At 39.4% G+C, this 18,809-nt stretch overlaps 1 protein-coding gene across 4 annotated transcripts in view; it reads left to right on the top strand.

Annotated features, from left to right (window-relative positions):
• phldb2b (pleckstrin homology-like domain, family B, member 2b) overlaps window positions 1-18,809 on the top strand; it is a 47,068-nt gene that overhangs the window by 24,605 nt on the left and 3,654 nt on the right. For 2 of the 4 annotated variants that reach the window (XM_028569396.1, XM_028569399.1), the window contains 11 exons: window positions 5,989-6,369; window positions 7,425-7,586; window positions 7,875-8,012; window positions 9,333-9,461; window positions 11,062-11,217; window positions 11,349-11,459; window positions 11,571-11,645; window positions 12,384-12,530; window positions 13,681-13,824; window positions 14,052-14,151; window positions 15,828-15,978. In XM_028569396.1, the coding sequence (XP_028425197.1) occupies window positions 5,989-6,369; window positions 7,425-7,586; window positions 7,875-8,012; window positions 9,333-9,461; window positions 11,062-11,217; window positions 11,349-11,459; window positions 11,571-11,645; window positions 12,384-12,530; window positions 13,681-13,824; window positions 14,052-14,151; window positions 15,828-15,978 (1,694 nt within the window). The remainder of the gene's footprint in view (window positions 1-5,988; window positions 6,370-7,424; window positions 7,587-7,874; window positions 8,013-9,332; window positions 9,462-11,061; window positions 11,218-11,348; window positions 11,460-11,570; window positions 11,646-12,383; window positions 12,531-13,680; window positions 13,825-14,051; window positions 14,152-15,827; window positions 15,979-18,809) is intronic. The other 2 variants (XM_028569398.1, XM_028569397.1) reach the window with 2 other exon arrangements.

An 18,809-nucleotide genomic window follows, 5' to 3' on the forward strand; every position in this document is an offset into this window, starting at 1 on the left:
TTCTTTGCTGAGACGTTAAGGTTGTGTGCATAAAAAGCCATTTGGGATGTTAATGTGCAACAAAATTGGGCTACCCATTATGTCATTTAGGATTTACAGCTTAGATGCATTTGGTAAGGTTTGTTTATGTTTTGGTTATCATATTCCATCAGTCGATATTAACAAGTCTCTCTCTCTGTCTCTCTGTCTGTCTCTAGTTGACAGCTGATTACTATAAGGGCTCCACAGAGGCTTTTGTCCATTAGAATAGAACAAGGTGACAAACTGACACAGTCTTGCTTTGCCTCAGCTCCTGGTTCACATTACTCACTATAAAGGCTCTGACACACCAACCCAACGGCCGCGGCAGAAAAGGCAATCAGACTGATCATTCGGCTCCCGTCTCCCCGAGTCGGTCCAAAAAGTGCCTCTGAACACACCGAAGCGACGCCGACTTGAGCGTACGTTCTGCGCGTGCACAAGACGTAATACGTCAACATAACAGCAGGCGGCGCTAATCTGGGAACATCTCTCTAGACCTAGTAAACACAGAGCAAGCTGTTGTCAGTCATTGTTTTATTTATTTATTTATTTGACAGGGACATTGCACAACAAATGTGTTGCACAGACCAGAAATAGCTACAAGCTAATTTTCATCTGGAGTCCCTGGGCAGAGGCAAAGTATACAGTGGATAATGAGCATTCCTACTAATAAGTTCATTCACAATATAAAATACAGATACAGCACCTACACAAGGATCACCTCAACAGACATGCAATTTCAATATTTACAGTATTTACAATTATTACAGTTTATTTACAATTATTACAGTTTTCATCAGAGAGTGTTGATAGTAGTCAAGAAGGATTGTTGTTGTCATTACTCACTGAACGGAAGAAAATACGATGGCTAGTAATAAGAAGATTCTGGCATTGTCAGCTCCGGTTTTCTCGTGCACTGATTCGCTAGTCAAGCGCTGGCCCTCCACCAATCAGATTGGTCATTGAGTCCGACGATTCAACAAGTCAAATCGGCTGAAATGAACGCCGACGTCTCCTCCGACTGACGACAGCACGGAACACACCAAACAGACTTGAGTCACCGACCTCGCCAGACTGTCCGACGGCCGATAATTTCTTTATTTTTTTATTTATTTCATTCATTTAAAAACAAATGCAACAACAGCATTTAACATGAATGAAAAGGAGCAGAAAGAAGTAAAACTTATAATGTCTGCCCCTTATCAACACAAAATCATTTACAGTTCCAGGTCATTTGAGCTGCCTCATGCAGCCGTCTCTTTTGCTAAGACATCAACACAAAATACATCAATAAATTTGATCTGCTACTCCGCAGTATTATATTTCTGCAACATTGATAATTTAACACACTTCTTAAACACATAGATGGACTTTGAAGTTTTAATTCTACAATCAAGACCGTTCCACAAACTGGCTCCTTTGATTGTGACACATTTTTCCTTTACAGCCGATTGGAACCTGGGTTTTGTAAAAACCTCAGTACCTTTTAGTTCATATCTACTTTTCCTCTTGGAGAATCTATTTTGCAAATTAATTGGTAAACTTTCCAGACGGGCTTTATACATGGTTTTTAGAAGGTTGTATTCTACTAATTCATTAAATTTCAGTGTTTTTAGTTGCATGAATATAGGATTAGTTGGATCTCTGTATCCACTTCCACTGATAACTCTAATCGCTCTTTTCTGTAAAAGTATAATTGGATTAAAGTATTTTTTGCAGGCACTTCCCCACACTTCAATGCAATAAGTCAGATATGGAACAATCAATGAATTGTACAACAAAAACAATGCATTCTTATTTAGAGAATCTTTAACTCTATACAGCACAGCTGTTATTTGGGATACCTTTACTTTGATATTATCAATATGTAATTTCCATGTCAAATGTTCGTCAATCATAATACCTAAAAACTTAATTGCATGTGACCTTTCAATTTCTAATCCATTAATAAACAATGACGTTTCAACATACTTCCCTTTACTACAAAATATCATAAATTTAGTTTTGCTGATATTTAGGGACAATCTATTAGCATTGAACCACTTCATAATTTTCTGAAATTCATTCTCTACAATTTGTAGGACATCTTTTATATTTTTTCCTGAATAAAATAAAGTGGTATTGTACGCAAACAGAATGCACCTAAGTAACTGTGACACAGACACAATGTAATTTACATACAGTAGAAAAAGTATAGGTCCTAAGACCGATCCTTGTGGTACCCCGCAAGTTATATTACAATTTTTAGATTTTATATTGTCAATTTCAACAAACTGACTTCTGTTTTTTAAATAACTGGTAACCCATTGGTGTGCCACACCTCTGATACCGTATTTATATAATTTATGCAACAATATCTTGTGGTCCAGCGTATCAAACGCTTTTTGAAGATCCACAAAGATACTTACTAAATAGTGCTTTTTGTCATAGCATTAGTGATTTCTTCAGTTAGTTCCATAATTGCTGTAGCAGTTGAGTGATCAGGACGAAACTCATATTGGCTATTACTTAAAATCTTAAATTCATTTAGAAATTTATTCAGTCTAATCACAAATAACTTCTCCAGAATTTTAGAGAACTGTGGAAGTAATGCTATTGGTCTATAATTAGAGAATTCAGATTTATTTCCTTTTTTAAACAATGGAATTACTTTGGCTATTTTCATATAATCTGGAAATATCCCTGAAATAAATGACAAATTACAGATATAGGTAAAAGGCTCAATAATAACATCTATAATTTGCTTTATCAATGCCATATTCATATCAGTATCATCATTTGATTTTTTGTTGGCACACTTCTGGACAATTGTCAATATGTCACTCGCTTGTACACTTTCTAGAAAAATACTGTTAACATTGTCTGGTACTGTTCCACCATTGATGTTTCCATCTAAAATTTGTTGTGACAAAGTAGGGCCAATATTTACAAAGTAATTATTAAATTAATTTACAATTTCAGTTTTATTACAAATGTCAACATTATTCCTTGTAAACGTATTTGGAAATTTCGTTTTTACCTTGCCTTTTTGCATAACAGAATATATAATGCTCCATGTATCTTTTGTACTATTTTTATTTTTGTCTAACAATTTTTTTGCTTTCTTATGATTCCCACTAATTTGTTTTTATATTTTTTATATCTATCTTCAGCATCTTTAGTTCTTGATCTTAGAAACAATCGGTACAAATAGTTTTTGTTCTTGCAGTCCATTTGTCATCCATGGGTTGTTAACAGTATTTTTCCTGATAAGAGTATTTACTTTGGTTATTTTACAATTTTTATCATATAGACTAATTAATGTTGCCATTAAAGCCTCATATGCAGTATTTACATTATCTGTGTACACTCTATCCCAACTCTGTTTTTTCAAATCTTCTCTGAAGGCCTCTAAAGCCTTAATAGATTTATCTCGAATGAATGTTGTTATTTCATCTTGTACTACAATATCATAAGATTGTTTCTCATAAATTATGAATATAGGGAGATGATCACTCACATCTGTCATAAAGATACCACTAATTAATTTACCATGTACATTTGTAAATATATTGTCAATAATAGTTGCACTATGTGTGGTCACCCTTGTTGGTTTAGTTATCATTGGGTATAGATCTGTGCTTTTCATACAATTCTTAAATTCACTTGACGCTTTAGGGTTTCCCAGATCTATATTGAAGTCACCACACAAAATGAATGATTTGTTATTAATTTTTTCAAACATTTCTAGGATTTGATCTGTAAATAATTCAACACAAGACCCTGGTGCTCTATATACACAACTAATCAACATATTTTTACCAATTTCATTTGTTAATTCTACAGTAAGCAGTTCCATCAAATTTTCCTCAGCAATTGTTTTTTGTTCAATAATTTTACATTTTAAATGATAATCAGTGTAGAGGGCCACACCCCATCCCTTTTTACTTACTCTATTGACATAAAACATATTGTATCCTTCAATCTGAACATCATTGATATCCGAGTCCTTCAACCAACTTCCAGTTATAGCAATCACTTTAAATTTTTTATCTAACTGACAAAGTAGTTCTTTTATTTTTACTAAGTTACCCTTTAAACTTCGACTATTAAAGTGTATGATAGATAATGCTTCATCAAGCACCTTGCTGATTTCAACATTGTATTGTTGAACAGTATAATTATTACATACAATTTCTTCAGGGGTTAGCAAGTCATGTTCAATATAATTTTCTAAATCGTAAATTTTATCATTGTTAGTGTCTACGTCCATAGTTCAGTGTATGTCCATGTGTATCCAACCTGATTTCTCCATTGTCAGTCCGCCATGCTGGAGACTCCATCACTCCCGCTGTGAATGTCCAGTCTTATACTTCTCAAGTTCCTTCATAGTCTTGATGACCTTCGCTGAACCATCTTGTTCTCTGATCCACACGTTTCCATTCCAGGTCCATGTCCCAGTAATTTTCTTCTGTTTCCTTAACATCCGCACCTCCCTTGCGATACCTCCATTTTTCTTCGTGAGGTGTTCGTTTATATACACGTTTGTTCCTTTCAGTTTTTTTGCTTGCATTTGTACATCGTTCCTCTGCTTCCTGCTAATGAATCGAATTACTACAGCAGATACAGAGTTCTCGGACTTACTAGGCAATGTATGGCAAGCAGATATTGCCTCTTTGCGAATGTTTATGTTGTTCCTGTTAAGGACATTTTTTTTTTTTTTAAGAAAATTAATGTGTAGTGCTATAATGCTTTTTCTACATAGGATGTCTTTTTTTCTTGCTTTCTAATCAGGCATATGACTGTCTCAAGTCTCAAGACTTTCATAGTCCAAACTTCGCATGGTTCAGATTGCTTCCTAGAGTACAGTACATTTCCCTGGAAAGTGTCTTGTTTCTTTAGTGGCAGTACACACAGACACATTCCTGCGTTTGGAGTCATGGCCTGTTCTCGTACACACTTCTGACCATAGTTGACAGCTGTCCACCTTCTCATTAGCTTACTCTCCCTCGCTCTCGCTCTCTCTCGCACTCACACATTCACACACCTCTGTCCTATGTTCTTTTTTTTCTTTCCATCTCTAATATCACTTACACATGCGTCCCCCTCCAGAGAAGCTGCTGCTGAGTTTATGAGGGGGTATTTTGACTCTACGCAGCCTCCATAGCTCTCTATATCTGTGTTCAGGCAGGCAGAACTGTGGAAACAGAAACTCTTGCTCCAGGGAGAGGAAATATTCTTTCTAGACTATACAAATGATACACTAAACTAGAGTAAATTATAAACAAAACAGGATGGTATATTTGGGATTAAACAAGGACATTTTAACAAGAGGAATTCACTTCTGCAATGCTTCCCCAGGTAACTTGAGCATTGGAAACTTGATTTTATGATGGAAAGAAATAATATCAGTTGAGCTGTTAGGACTCTTTCTCACTAATATGGAACATAACAGAACTTGTGCATTTATTTTAACCAATTTGAATACACATATGCATTTACATATGAAGAAATAAAATGGCAATCAGTTTAAAAAGCTGCAAAATGTGTTGTTTACTGGTTTTGAATAGTTAACATCGGACTCTATTAGAAACATAACTTCAATTTAGGTACGTTATGAATTGACTGTTCTGTTTGATATATCTCACCTTGTAACATTGTAATTTATTCAGTGCGCACATCCAGCACCGCCAGGGCTTTATAATAATGTCTGTTAATTAATAAAATAGGGTTATACTGTTTTTGTGCAGCACCCTCAACACTATAGACAGTGGACTGACTGAGTTTAAACTTAAATAGTAGTGACCTTTATTTTAACTTCTCAAGGTATCTACCACAAACGTAGAAACCCTTATAACTACACCTTTTCAAATGGACTATCCTAGACAACGTCATAAATAACATTAATAATGAGATGACACTGATAGATTTGCACATACTTTAACGCATCCACGTATGTGTTTGTCTATGTGTGTGTGCTCATTTCAGGAGCGACAGCGGCTAGAGACCATCTTGTCTCTGTGTTCGGAGCTGGGCTGGTCTGAGAAAGATGGAGGTGGCACAGCTACAGGTCCCACTTCAGCTGCGGTGGATCTCCATAAGATCAACCAGGAGCTTCAGAAGCTTCAACTGAACGACGACGACGATGACGACACACCTTCGGTCTTTTCCGACTCTTCAGCTGTTAATGGAGCGACGGGGAATGGACACATGCTCTCCCCTGGATCAGAGAATGGTTACTACGATGATGATCTACAGGCACGACGGAGGCGCAGCAGTGGTCACCGAGACAACAGGGCCGAATCACCCGCTATCAGTCTGCGAAGCTTCGCCCCCTCGCCTTCTCCACGCACACAGAGGACCAATGAGGTACAAAATATTTATTTGTACACATTTAAAAACACTGCTACTAATATTACATGTTTAGCTGTTGTCAATATTTGAACAAGGGACTGCTACTTGACTTTACTCAGCCACAGACAGGTACCATTATGTTATTTTCAGACTCAGAGTCACTTTATCCCTTTTTAAATGCACAGAGATGTATAAAACATACATGTACACAGAGTCCTGTTAATATATTGAGAATGTAAAGACACTTGTAGAGCAGAGCATTCATCAACTACCTTCAACAATGAGCCTTTCAGACAAGTTGGTGAATAAGACCGAGAAAACTTTGATTTACTCGTTTTTATATTGTCATTCTGTGGTTAAGCAGTAATGCATATGGATCTAAAGTTGCAGATTGGAGTCTCTGAACATTGACGACAAGATTATCCTTTAACAAAAGTCTCTTTTGATTGGGTCAAATACATGTTAAATGTACCCTCCGCATCATACACATCTCCTGCATGAAATGAGTACAAGACTGCTAAAGCAGCACCTTTGACTTTAGTCAGCTTCTTAAAAGATTAATCAGGATTGGTGGGGGAAGTGTTTATGCTCCCTGTTCTTTCTGGAAAACATGAGAGTGACAAGGATCACTCCTCTTAATACTTGGAAAGTATCGACATACATGCACAGAGATGGGATATATTTACAGCCCATTTATTAGATTAGAGCTAGATAAGTGTTACAATTTAGAATTGACAGCTGGTGTGTGTGGGTGTATGTCTGCGTGTGTCTGCCCACATTTGTTTGCTGCAAAAGAACAGAAATTTTCATTGCTCAAAGGAAGTACTGTTTCACCACAGCACAACTGTGTACTGTGAATGTAAATAATGTTAAGCAATAATATACAATTTGTTTGTCCTGCAAATACTGTTGGTACACGTATTTTCACTTCATGTCCCCACATAATTGGTGGTGTCAGTGATTATTATTACAACTAATTACCATTAAACCCCAATATTGGCTTTGATAAAGTTTGAACTACATCTCAACAATGGTTCAATCTGTGACTCTGTTGATTATGTTGTTACCAGGCTCTAGAAGATGCAGCCCGTCGCCGCGGACAGGAAGCAAGGCCTTCAGAGCAGGAAGTGAGGCGTGCTGAAGAGGAGAGGATCCAGGTGCTGAACAACATGGAGGAGCTGGAGCATAAGATCAAAGAGCTGGACAACCAAATGGAGGAATCTGCCCAAGAGGTAAAGAGAAGTGAGGGATGAGGGACGATGGTATTTTGGACAGACAAACACAGAAGCAATAATGTCCATATTAACAATAGTTTTATATAGTTTTAATGTTAAGTCTAGAAGTCCTATTTTTTTTTAAAAACAAGTGAATGATTCTACTTCTTTTCAAATCAGTAAAGCATTTTGTTCACACATTATTATGTAGTGTTATCTACTGGTTTTAATAGGATACAAAGTAAATTTAAAGTAAGGATACAATTCCCTACAAATGGCTTACTTACTGGTGTGTATTTATCCAAGGTGGAGCTAGAGCGAGCTCTGGTGGAGGCTGAGCAGGAGTCAGAAGTAGCTGCTCTCCAGCAGGAAAAAGATGCTCTGGAAGCACTTCGCAACAAGATGGCTGACCTAGAGACCAAGTCCCAGCGGGAAAAAGAAAAGGTATTTAACAGGCTACGCTTCGTTGTAAAACAACGAGTTAGATGGACACTCCTCAGAGATTCCTAATGGCTGACACGGAGACCAAGAGCAGAGAGCATTAATCCACAAGACTAAGGCGTTTTAAGATGCATCTTCTGCAAATTGTTTGTATTTCTTTGCGAAGGGCTAGTAAGTGATATTAGTATCACGCAGAGGGGGGACACATTCTGTAATTAATGGAAAGAAATCACTACACTAAACATAGGTTTTAACCAACCAACATGCATTTACCTTCCTAAAGTGTATGTGTACATGTGGTGTTGAAAATGCATATGCTACTCTGAGGCTCTCATACATTTATGGGTCTTGTGACTAACTGGTAGGTGTTAATCCTTCTCATGCTGTCTCTGGTCCAAATATATATCTGCTAATACTGCCCAGGGTATAGCGGTCACCAAATGATCCTATCTTACACACACTCCTGGTGTGTGTGTGTGTGTGTGTGTGTGTGTGTGTGTGTGTGTGTGTGTGTGTGTGTGTGTGTGTGTGTGTGTGTGTGTGTGTGTGTGTGTGTGTGTGTGTGTGTGTGTGTGTGTGTGTGTGTGTGTGTGTGTGTGGTGTGTGGTGTGTGTGTGTGGTGTGTGGTGTGTGTGTGTGTGTGTGTGTGTGTGTGTGTGTGGTGTGTGTGTGTGTGTGGTGTGTGTGTGTGTGTGTGTGTGTGTGTGTGTGTGTGTGTGTGTGTGTACATTTATACCAATATATATGGTATCATTGACAGGGTGGGGACTGTAATTGGATAAACAGACTGAATTAGTTGTGGGTCTGTGTGTGTTTGTGTGCACATACTTTGAGTTGAAGAGCAGGTGAAGTTGAGTGCTTGTACAGATTTCGGTTGCGTGTATATGTTGTTATTTATAGGGACCATTAATCTACTCAGCCATTCCATCTCATCCTTTCCCTCAGTCATTTCCATTCAAACAAACACAGGGGAAATAGGCAGGAGAAAGAACTGATGACACTATTCATACTACCTTCATTTCTACTCAATACCTTACCAGTTCTCCATCCCTTTTGTAGATTTTTTTCTTCAGCCTTGCCTCCCCTCCCTCCCTCTAGGCTAATCTTGCTCACCTGGTCGCCGTAGTGACTAACTGTGGCTCCCCAGTCCCACTAACGCTGCCATCCTCTCTCTGTCATGTGTGTGTGCGTGTGCATGTGTGATGTGTGTCTCTTGTTTCCTTGTTTGTATGTACACAAAAACAAATGTGTACATGCGTGTATGTGTGTTTGTGTGCGCGCATGTATGTGCATCTGTGTGTTATTTACATGTGTGTATGCCAGGCGTGCGAGTTGCTACAGGCAGAAAAGGGCAGAGTAGAGAGGTTGGCTCAGATTGTGTGTGAGCAGCGCTCCCAGCTGGACAGCTGCCCTGAGGCCACCAAGGAGCCCCTGCAGGAGCAGCTGGCCAGGGTCAGTACACACACACACACACACACTCCCTCATACCTCACATTCGCATGCACAAGACAATATATGTAGATATGATTCACGCAGAGAAATCACAACACGCAGACAAGCATAGAACTCAACATATATGGGAAATGCAACAACTGTGCATGCGTACACTGATAGACCCAGAACAAAGATGTATGTGCACATAATGACTATTGACACTGAAAACATACAGTTTATGTAAACAGACTCTACAAAGAGACATGTGATGCTCGCATACTTGAACTTGCATGTGAATTTGCACACATTTCCTTTCCTGAGCTATCTTGCTCATCACCCCACAGCCACATATGATCTTTACCTGGTTAATGTTCTCTCTTCTCAGTGTCTAACTCTTTAGGTTTCTATGTTTATACATCTCTTTATTTCACCAGAAGGGTTGAACCTGTACAAGTATGAAGAATCGCAAGAGTTTGGCTTTAAGATCGGTTTGGCTATTATAGAAAACACTGACATGTGTGGCGTATGGTCAAAGGCTTCACCCTTTGTGTTTGAGACACAACAATATCCATCCATTAGCTATACCTGCTTCTGCTTTAGAGGGCCGCGGGCCTCTGGAGCCGATCCCAGCTGACATTGGGTGAGAGGCGGGGTACACCCTGGAGAGGTTGCCCGTTAATCGCAGGGCTGACACATAAAGACAGACAGCCATTCACACTCACATTCACACGTGCCGCCAATTTTAGAGTCACCTCTCAACCTAACCTGCATGGGTTTTCTCCGCGTGCTCCGGTTTCCTCCCACATAACATGTTGTTTAAAGGATTTCTTGAAGAGACAACACTTTTAAATGATTTGCATTTTGGGGGAATGCTTACAGTGTGTAACATGTTGCATGTTTACTCAGACACTTGTTATGTTTTGGTGTAATACTGCATGACAGATAAGTGTTGACGAAACATCAGGGATCTGTGTCTGGTCTGTCTGTGTCAGTGTATTGTGGGATGAGAATGTTCTTTCTGATACATAATTGCTTGCATATTTCTGTTTGTCTCAAAGAAGTTTCATCTCACAACGTTTTTATAATTAATATGATGAATATGATGTCACCTGTTTTATACAGTCTATGGATGTCACCCATACTGGGAAAAACTCTCATCACTAAAACCTTTAGATAGGCAATTTTCAAATTAAATCAAAGGTTTTAGGTTTTTTTTATGTGTAAGGATGTTCATGTACACTTGATCAGATGGATAATTTATACTAATTGTTAATTGTAATATAAATTGATCCATAAAACATCAATCAGTCAAGTGTTCACAATGTGCCTGAACCATATAAATATATTACTGCTTCAGTGCTACACTGCAAATCTTTTAATAATAATTTGATTAAATCCATGTATTGGCCATGCATTTAACTGCCATACATCCCCTGTGTATGCGTGTGTGAGTACAAGTCCTTTGGTCTTGTATACTGATAAGTTTTTGGTTTTATCCAGTGTATATGGGCTATAACGGTATTGTCTAGTGAGGTTTTGAGGTTCGTCCTGTTAACATGCATTTCTTTGTGTCTCCTGTTCACCTGTGCATTATGTCTTGTGTGTGTTTGTGTGTCAGGACTGTGAGGTGCTCGATGCAGAGTCAAAGCGTTTTGAGGACCTGGAGTTCCAGCAACTGGAAAGAGAGAGCAGGCAGGATGAGGAGAAGGAGACCCATACGCAACAGCTTCTCCGGGAGATTGCAGACTACCAGCGGAGCACTGTCACTCGCAAGGTAACAGCCGTCTGTTTTGCGTGTTTTGAATGAGTCACACCTGTGGAAAAAGTGTATACAGTGCAATATTGCAATGTTATATTTTGATTGAAAATACACGTTTAAACAAGCTTGTTTTGCTTTTCCATCAGGAGCGACTGTTAACTCTAAAGAAGCAGGCAGCACAGATTACCCAGCAGGCTCAGCGAGAGAAGGAGAGCTTCTTGAAGGAGAGGAGCACCCTCGAAGCAATGCTGCAAAGGGTACGAGGACACGCATGCCTATGCATGTGGCCGTCCCTGCTTCTGTGTATGAATGAATTTTGTTTTTAATGTTGTTTTTCATTTCCTTTGTATCCTTTTTCGGTCTATTAGGAGAAAGAAAACCTCATCATGCTGGAAAGGAAATATGCTGACCTCACTGGTGGCCGAGATTTCACTCTAAGAGAGGTGGGTTTGATTGACAGTTGTCACACGAGAATGAAGACTGTCCTCCTCTTTGAACTCCTTAAGACTCTTAAAGTGGGCAGGACACTCATCATTATAAATCTTCCGGGTTTCCTTCTCTGCTAGGATACAGCCTCTCTGGCTGATGTGTGTCAGTCTTTTAGCCATCATTGGCGTGACACCACCGCTGCCACAATTTCTCATCCTCCTGTCAACTTGTGCGCCCTCTCATCCTTCCTTTCCTCTATTTCACTCAAGAATGCAGAGGTACTTTTGTCTTGTTTTACTAATACATCCCTTTCTGTTTTCCTCTTTGTTTAAATCCATCTTATCCTTCCTTTCTGTCTTTTGTTTCTTCCTCCTGGTTGCTTTTTTTTTACAATTTCGATTTCTTGTTGTAGCTGCCCGTCCCTGCAATACAGGAAGGGAAGACGTTTGCAGGAATTTAAAACTTATTTCATTAATTCTGTGCACAGCTTTGACTCACATGGATTAATACTGATGTAACCTTGTCACAATGTCTATTGTCTTATGTACTCCACTCAATGAATGCTAACAGTACAGTGTCTAAGTAACTTACTTATTACTACTTATTTTTGCTTTGAAACTGGTACGTTCACCACCAAGTTCTGCATCATTCTAACAACTAATTCTGAAGTTTGTCATTAATATGGCTGACTCACTTTATGCTATGCCTCACGCCTTCTCTCTCCCCCCTTTTGTCCACATGACACTTTCCAGGGCTATGTCACAGTCAGTGAAATCAATGAGCTTTACTCACAGCTTGGGGGAGACCCTAAGCCCGCCCCCACTCTGGCCAATATCTCTCCTGAGTCCGAGGCAAACCCCTCCCGTGGCGACGACACCCCCAAACCACCGGAGGACGAGGTGTGTGTAGAGGTGTTAAGGGCATACACAGCCGTAGTAGATGCAGAGTGTGTGCGCGTGCATGAGAGTGTTGTTATTTTTCCCTAATTTCCCTCCTTCTTTTTCTCGCTATTTCAGTTTTCTGACAATGTTGCTTTCTTCTTTTCAAAGCTCTGTCATTTTTCCTCACCTGCCGACTGTCCCTCCTCTTCCTCCTCCCATCCATATCCCCGACCCCTCCCCAAAACACCCTCTGTCCATTGGCCAGAGAACATGGTGTCATATCGAGACCCCTCTCCCCTCCCTGACTCTCCCCCACCTCCCCTCCCTGTCAAAAAACACCACCACCGACGCAGGCAGGTAATGCGCGCGTGTCTGTTTGCGTGTGTATCACCGACTTTGTGTTTGAGTTTTGTTTTTGTGTGAAAACTCAATGTAGAAACCACATGTGTATTTTACACTATTGCTTTGATTGTTTGATGGTAAATATAATAAGTAATAGGGGTGTGCAAAAAAATCGATTCACATTCAAATCGCGATTCAAGCTCTACTGATTCAAAATCGATTCATAGAATTCCAAAAATCGATTCATATTTTTTTTTAAAAGTAACTACATTTACATACTGTGAATTGTTTTTTTAATCGAGAATCGTTTTGGAATCGAAAATCAATTTTGAATTGAGTCTTGAGCCTAAAAATCGATATTGAATCAAATCGTGACATTTTCTGAATTGTGCATCCCAATAAGTAATGAATAATTGTTCATGCATATTCTGTTACTATTACTAATGTTACTAATGTTTCCCTTATCCCATCTCATACTTATATGAATACATTAATACTTATTCAGTATTTATTATTTATATATGAATAAATCAGTATTCATGAAAAAATTTGTATTCATGAATAAATTAGTATTTATTCATGAAATGATGATGGATTAAAGAATTGCAGTATGCATTGTTTTTTGCCACAGTGTCTTTTTTGATATATGTATAAGTACAACATTTTAAATCCCACACATTTTCCTCAAAGAAGTGGGACAATGTTAGAAATCCTAAAATGAAATTGGATCATTTTGATCATTAATTTGATCCAGATGAATGCCAATGATGAATAATTGATAATCAATTAATCGTATATATCCCTTCCCCCTGTTGTGTTTGATCAGCATTTCCGATTGCTGGAAGAGAGGAAAAGGTCTGAGAGAGAAGGTGGCTTCCATCTAAGTGACACATTACCCAGGAAGAAAACCACACCCATCATGACCCCCCAGTTCACGTGTGCAACACTGGGGCGCAGCTTCCCTACCAAGGTACGCCTTCATTGAGATGCTAATGGCTGCATAAATGACACAAGTCAGTAAAAATGAATTCATGTTATACTTTTTCTTGGTCTATCTGTAGCTTATTTTCTCAAGTTTGACATTCATTTGGATTGTGTATTATACATATTGTGTCATTTCAAAGATGCAAGCCCAATTTTTTTATAATACTGACACATGTAAGTAAAAAGGTTTGGTCTCTTCTTGGTCATTTCTAGTCCCATCATCCCCTGGTACAGAGCACAAGTTGTGGCAGCATTCTCCCAAGAATGTTCTCCTTTTCCAACAAGGAAACTGAATCTCGACGTCTGCATAAAGGTATACATGCACAAACTTTTTTTTTATACTTGTTAGAGTTTGTTATGTTTCTTTTCTTTTCCTGTATGTGTCATGAAATGTTTTAATACCGTCTGGTTTTTTAATATTGTCTGATTTAATGTTGCAGGAAGACAAGCTGGTTGTCTAGGTGTCAGCTAATGGGAATCTTCATAATAAAGTTAAATTAGAAACCATTCCGTATATCCTGTTAAAGAGAGTATATGTAGCTACACAAATACATGGGAATACATGTAACTTTACTTACAAAGACTACTGTATCTTTGTCTGTCAGTTTTCTCTCTTATTCATGTCTTCTTCACTTGCGCAGTTGCGCACACTCATCTCTGGGTTGTCACATGAAAATACACCTAATATGGTAACATCTATCCTGGTAATGGGTTGTGTGTGTGTGTGGGTGTGCACCTCATTGTGTTTTGTTGGATCACAACGTTTCTCATTTGTTTATCTGTCAGCGGAGATAGAGCAGGAATGTAAGGGGAGGAGAGCTGCTTCATCAAGTGGTGTAGAGTACTGTGTCTGTGTGTGTGTGAGTGAGTAAAGCAGAGGTGCTGGTTTGAGTATGAACAATTAAAAAATTGTTATTTGAGGGTTGTGAAAAAAAAGACTCTTAGAAGTAGATTTCTTCTAAGTCAACTTCCTGCCACAAACGTTAACCAGCCATTTCCCATCATTACGAAAATGTGCTGTTCACTCACCACAGAGTGTAATCCCTTTGCCCTCCATTTGGGTGTGTGCTGACATTTGGTTTTGAACGCAGATTTAGCTGCTGAAAGATGAAGGAAATACCTCAAGGACCCTGTGCTTTTTTTTCCCCCATGTCCAGTTTAACGTGTATATGGTCTTACTATTTTGAATGAAAACGTAAATATTGATGTGCAGACCAACCACATGCTTTAACCAATTTTGATCTTTCATAGATAACTCTTTCATTGCTGCACTTTTAGAAGAAATATTGTGTGCCTTGTTGTGTTGGAATAGTACTGCTGTTTTTCCCAGACACTGGTATGTACATCTGGTCCCTCAGTCCCTTTTGGTCCCTTGATCTGGCTCATCAGATGGGTGGGTCTGCAGCATGGGGCAGATGGTATCAGCTTTTTTTGTGTTTCTTCCTGTACCCAGAGGCTGAATTAGTCCCTCTTTCCAGTATCTGCACCATCATTTTGCCATCATTCCTCCTTCTAGTTCTGAGGACGTCTCACTTTCTTTCCAGACATCTTTGGACTGCCTAAACTACTTTTTGGTCTCTGCATGTACTCGTTTTGCTGTGCAATTGTTTGTGAGTCCTACTATTTGGACACATTTTAACAAGAGTAGTTACACCACTAAGGTGTGGTTTTATTTTTTACTGAACGTATAAGAGCGCTTCATAGTGGCGGGGAATTGTGATACAAACTTGAAGCAATCTGGGCCAACTGTTGTCCCAGATGGAGTGACAGAGACAGGTACAACCCAAGTGTGCACACACGCATAAGAAGAATAACTAACATGATTCACTAATGTTGTTTATTTCTCTGTGTGTGTGTGTGTGTGTGTGTGTGTGTGTGTGTGTGTGTGTGTGTGTGTGTGTGTGTGTGTGTGTGTGTGTGTGTGTGTGTGTGTGTGTGTGTGTGTGTGTGTGTGTGTGTGTGTGTGTGTGTGTGTGTGTGTTTCTCCAGGTCAGCCTGGCTCCCGAGCAGCTTCCCAGACCAACGTCTACCTCGATGCCTTCGGGTACCGTGACAACCAGGCCTTTGACACAATGAGTGTGGATAGTACCGACTCCATTGAAACCAGCATCTCTGCTTGCTCACCTGATAATGTCTCCAGGTAAGTGTCATTGCACGGCATGCATTGTTTGTGTATGCCCACACGTGTATGTCTGTGGATATTAATAATAGGAACAGAAAAAAATTAAATAAAAATGAAGCCCGTCAGTGGTGTGTATTTCTCACTTAAGTGTAACATACTGTAAGTTGAGCTTGACTATTTGTAATATATATGTGTAACATACTGTATATGCTGATGAACAATACTCTCCCTAATGCCGTAGAAATGATTTGAAAAATCTGACAGACCAAGACCCAAGTGAATTACAGAAAGGTTGAAAGTTAAAATATGACAAGAGACAGACAAAAAATGTAAAACGCCACAATGTCCCTTTGTGTTCATAATATGAAGCATTGACCGTACGAAGGGGGTGAGGGGGCAAGAAAGAGAGTAGAAAGTGAGTTAATTCAAAAAGTGTGTGGAGCTGCAAGGCAGAGGTTTCCTGCCTTTCATGGTCCCTCCTTGGAGAACAAGATGTGTAGAACTGTGTGTTATATGAGTTAAGGGGGACTCTTTCTTGATTAGTGTTCTAAGGGTCAAGTTACGGAAGATGGAAAACACGATTTTGTGTGTGTGTGTGTGTGTGTGTGTGTGTGTGTGTGTGTGTGTGTGTGTGTGTGTGTGTGTGTGTGTGTTCACAGTCAACTCCCCCCTCAGGTTCAGATGAACTGAGCAAACCAGTACGAGTGTGGAGGTACATTTAGGGGTCCACCCTCCGTCTGGACTAAAACCATGTGTGCTTGCTTTCATTCTTTCCTTTTTTTTCAGTGCTTGCATTTGTTACCCCTCCTCTTGTTTCTCTGAATGGTATGGTCTTGTTTCTGCAGATAGATTTTTGCATAGTGCCAAACCATTTGCAGATTGACCTCTCTGCAAGTTTTCCTGGAACAGGCTGCCTCTGTGATCCTCAGTATGGTTCCAGTTGGATTGTGTTGTCCCAGCTTAGATTGGATTGGAAGACGTGTGTGTGTGTGTGTATTGGAACCTGGATCAGTGTTTTAAAAAAAAGTAGTTTCATGATAGACCTGGAATTTTTGTCATCTTGTCAGTGATGTGTCCTGTTTTCTGGAGATATAAGGGTGCGAGCAAGAGAAATAAACTTCTTCTCAAGTAATCTAAATACTTGAATGAATAGATTTGAACTGGGCTGGTCTACAATGACTATGAGTGTGATTCCCTCTCATCGATTGAGGTAAGAGAATATCAAGAGGATGGGAGGAAGAGGGGAGAGGATTGATGTTACAGTGAGGTTGTAGCTTGGTTGGATTAATGTTTATGTGAGTAATGACAGTGAAACAGGATGTGTGATGTAAGATAAGTTTGAGTCTTGTACAAGACTAACCTATGGCATATACTGCAGTCACAGGTCATCATATTTATTTTAGGTTTGGATGGCATGTTGATTTTCATCTCCGCCTAAGTAGTTTTTAAAAAGATTAATAATAAACATGCTAACTTCCTGCAAATAATCAAGACTTCGCTAGTATGTAAACTGGTGGTATTCAGTTAAAAAGATGGCATAATATAGAGAGAGATGTGGTGATTTCATATGAAACCAGTAACTCATTAGGAAAGAATACAGAGAGCGGGAAAGCACTTTTATTTCTCCGCTTGCTCTTGTTTTTCTTCATTTTTCTTACCCTCCCTCCTGATGCTTTTTTTAAATTTTCGATTTTTTGAGGCACCCTACTTCTCTCTCTCTCTCTGTCTCTCCGTCTCTCTTTTCCTCCCTCCCTTCCTGATTTGTTTAGACTGAGTCTAATGTGTACCATTCGTCTTAACAATGTTGTGACATCATCGCAGATCAACACTGGGTATCCATTTCCTTTTGGCTCCGGATAACAGAGTGTGTGTGTGTGTGTGTGTGTGTGTGTGTGTGTGTGTGTGTGTGTGTGTGTGTGTGTGTGTGTGTGTGTGTGTGTGTGTGTGTGTGTGTGTGTGTGTGTGTGTGTGTGTGTGTGTGTGTGTGTGTGTGTGTGTGTGTGTGTGTGTGTGTGTGTGTGTGTGTGTGTGTGTGTGTGTGTGTGTGTGTGTGTGTGTGTGTGTTTTGAGAGAGAAAACACCGTTTAACATGACAAACGTATACACAAATCCCTTCCCTGTGATTTCAGTCAAGAATGCATGTCATGTGTAGACCATCTGCAGTGTGAGAGACCTGAAGCTAGAGTTTCTAAACCGAAGACACAGCAGAGAATCAGAAAGTCTTACAGAGAGACAGAGAGAGAAGAAAGTGAGATGGTGCGATCCTCAGATTGCCTCAACATCCAGGCTTCCTTTCCTAGTAGATTTCCTCTTAGATTTAAAACACACACACACACACACACACACACACACACACACATGCATAAACAGTGAATAATCAGGAGTATTCTCAGGAGTGTAGCCTTTTAGTTGGAATGCTAAACAGAACGCTTTAAGCCATGTGTTCTCTCCAAACACTTGTATTATTACATGGAGGTTTAACTTAAGGGGCTTGTTTCTCAAACTTGGATTATGCTTAGTCGTTAATTAAGACAATGTACTCCGCCACAGTGTCAGGAACCTTTACATCCACTACTGTGGTACCGACACTGAGATTCTCAGAAAATGTTACTCCTGAAAAAACACATGTGGATGTCAGAATGGAGTCGGTTTGTCACACTGGCTGCTGGTGTAGCAGCTTTAATACATGAACTTGGCAACTGCTCTATTTATGTACATGTTCAGTGGATTTCAGGTTCAGCCATATGACAGTTGATTTGGTGTTTGTTTTCCCATGATTATAGGCCAAGTATAGTTTACTGTGCAGGGAAAAAAAGGTTGTTTCTGCTTTTTTTTTTTTTTTTTTCCCT

This window comes from Perca flavescens, chromosome 22 (assembly GCF_004354835.1).
Source record: "Perca flavescens isolate YP-PL-M2 chromosome 22, PFLA_1.0, whole genome shotgun sequence".
Lineage (NCBI taxonomy): Eukaryota > Metazoa > Chordata > Actinopteri > Perciformes > Percidae > Perca > Perca flavescens.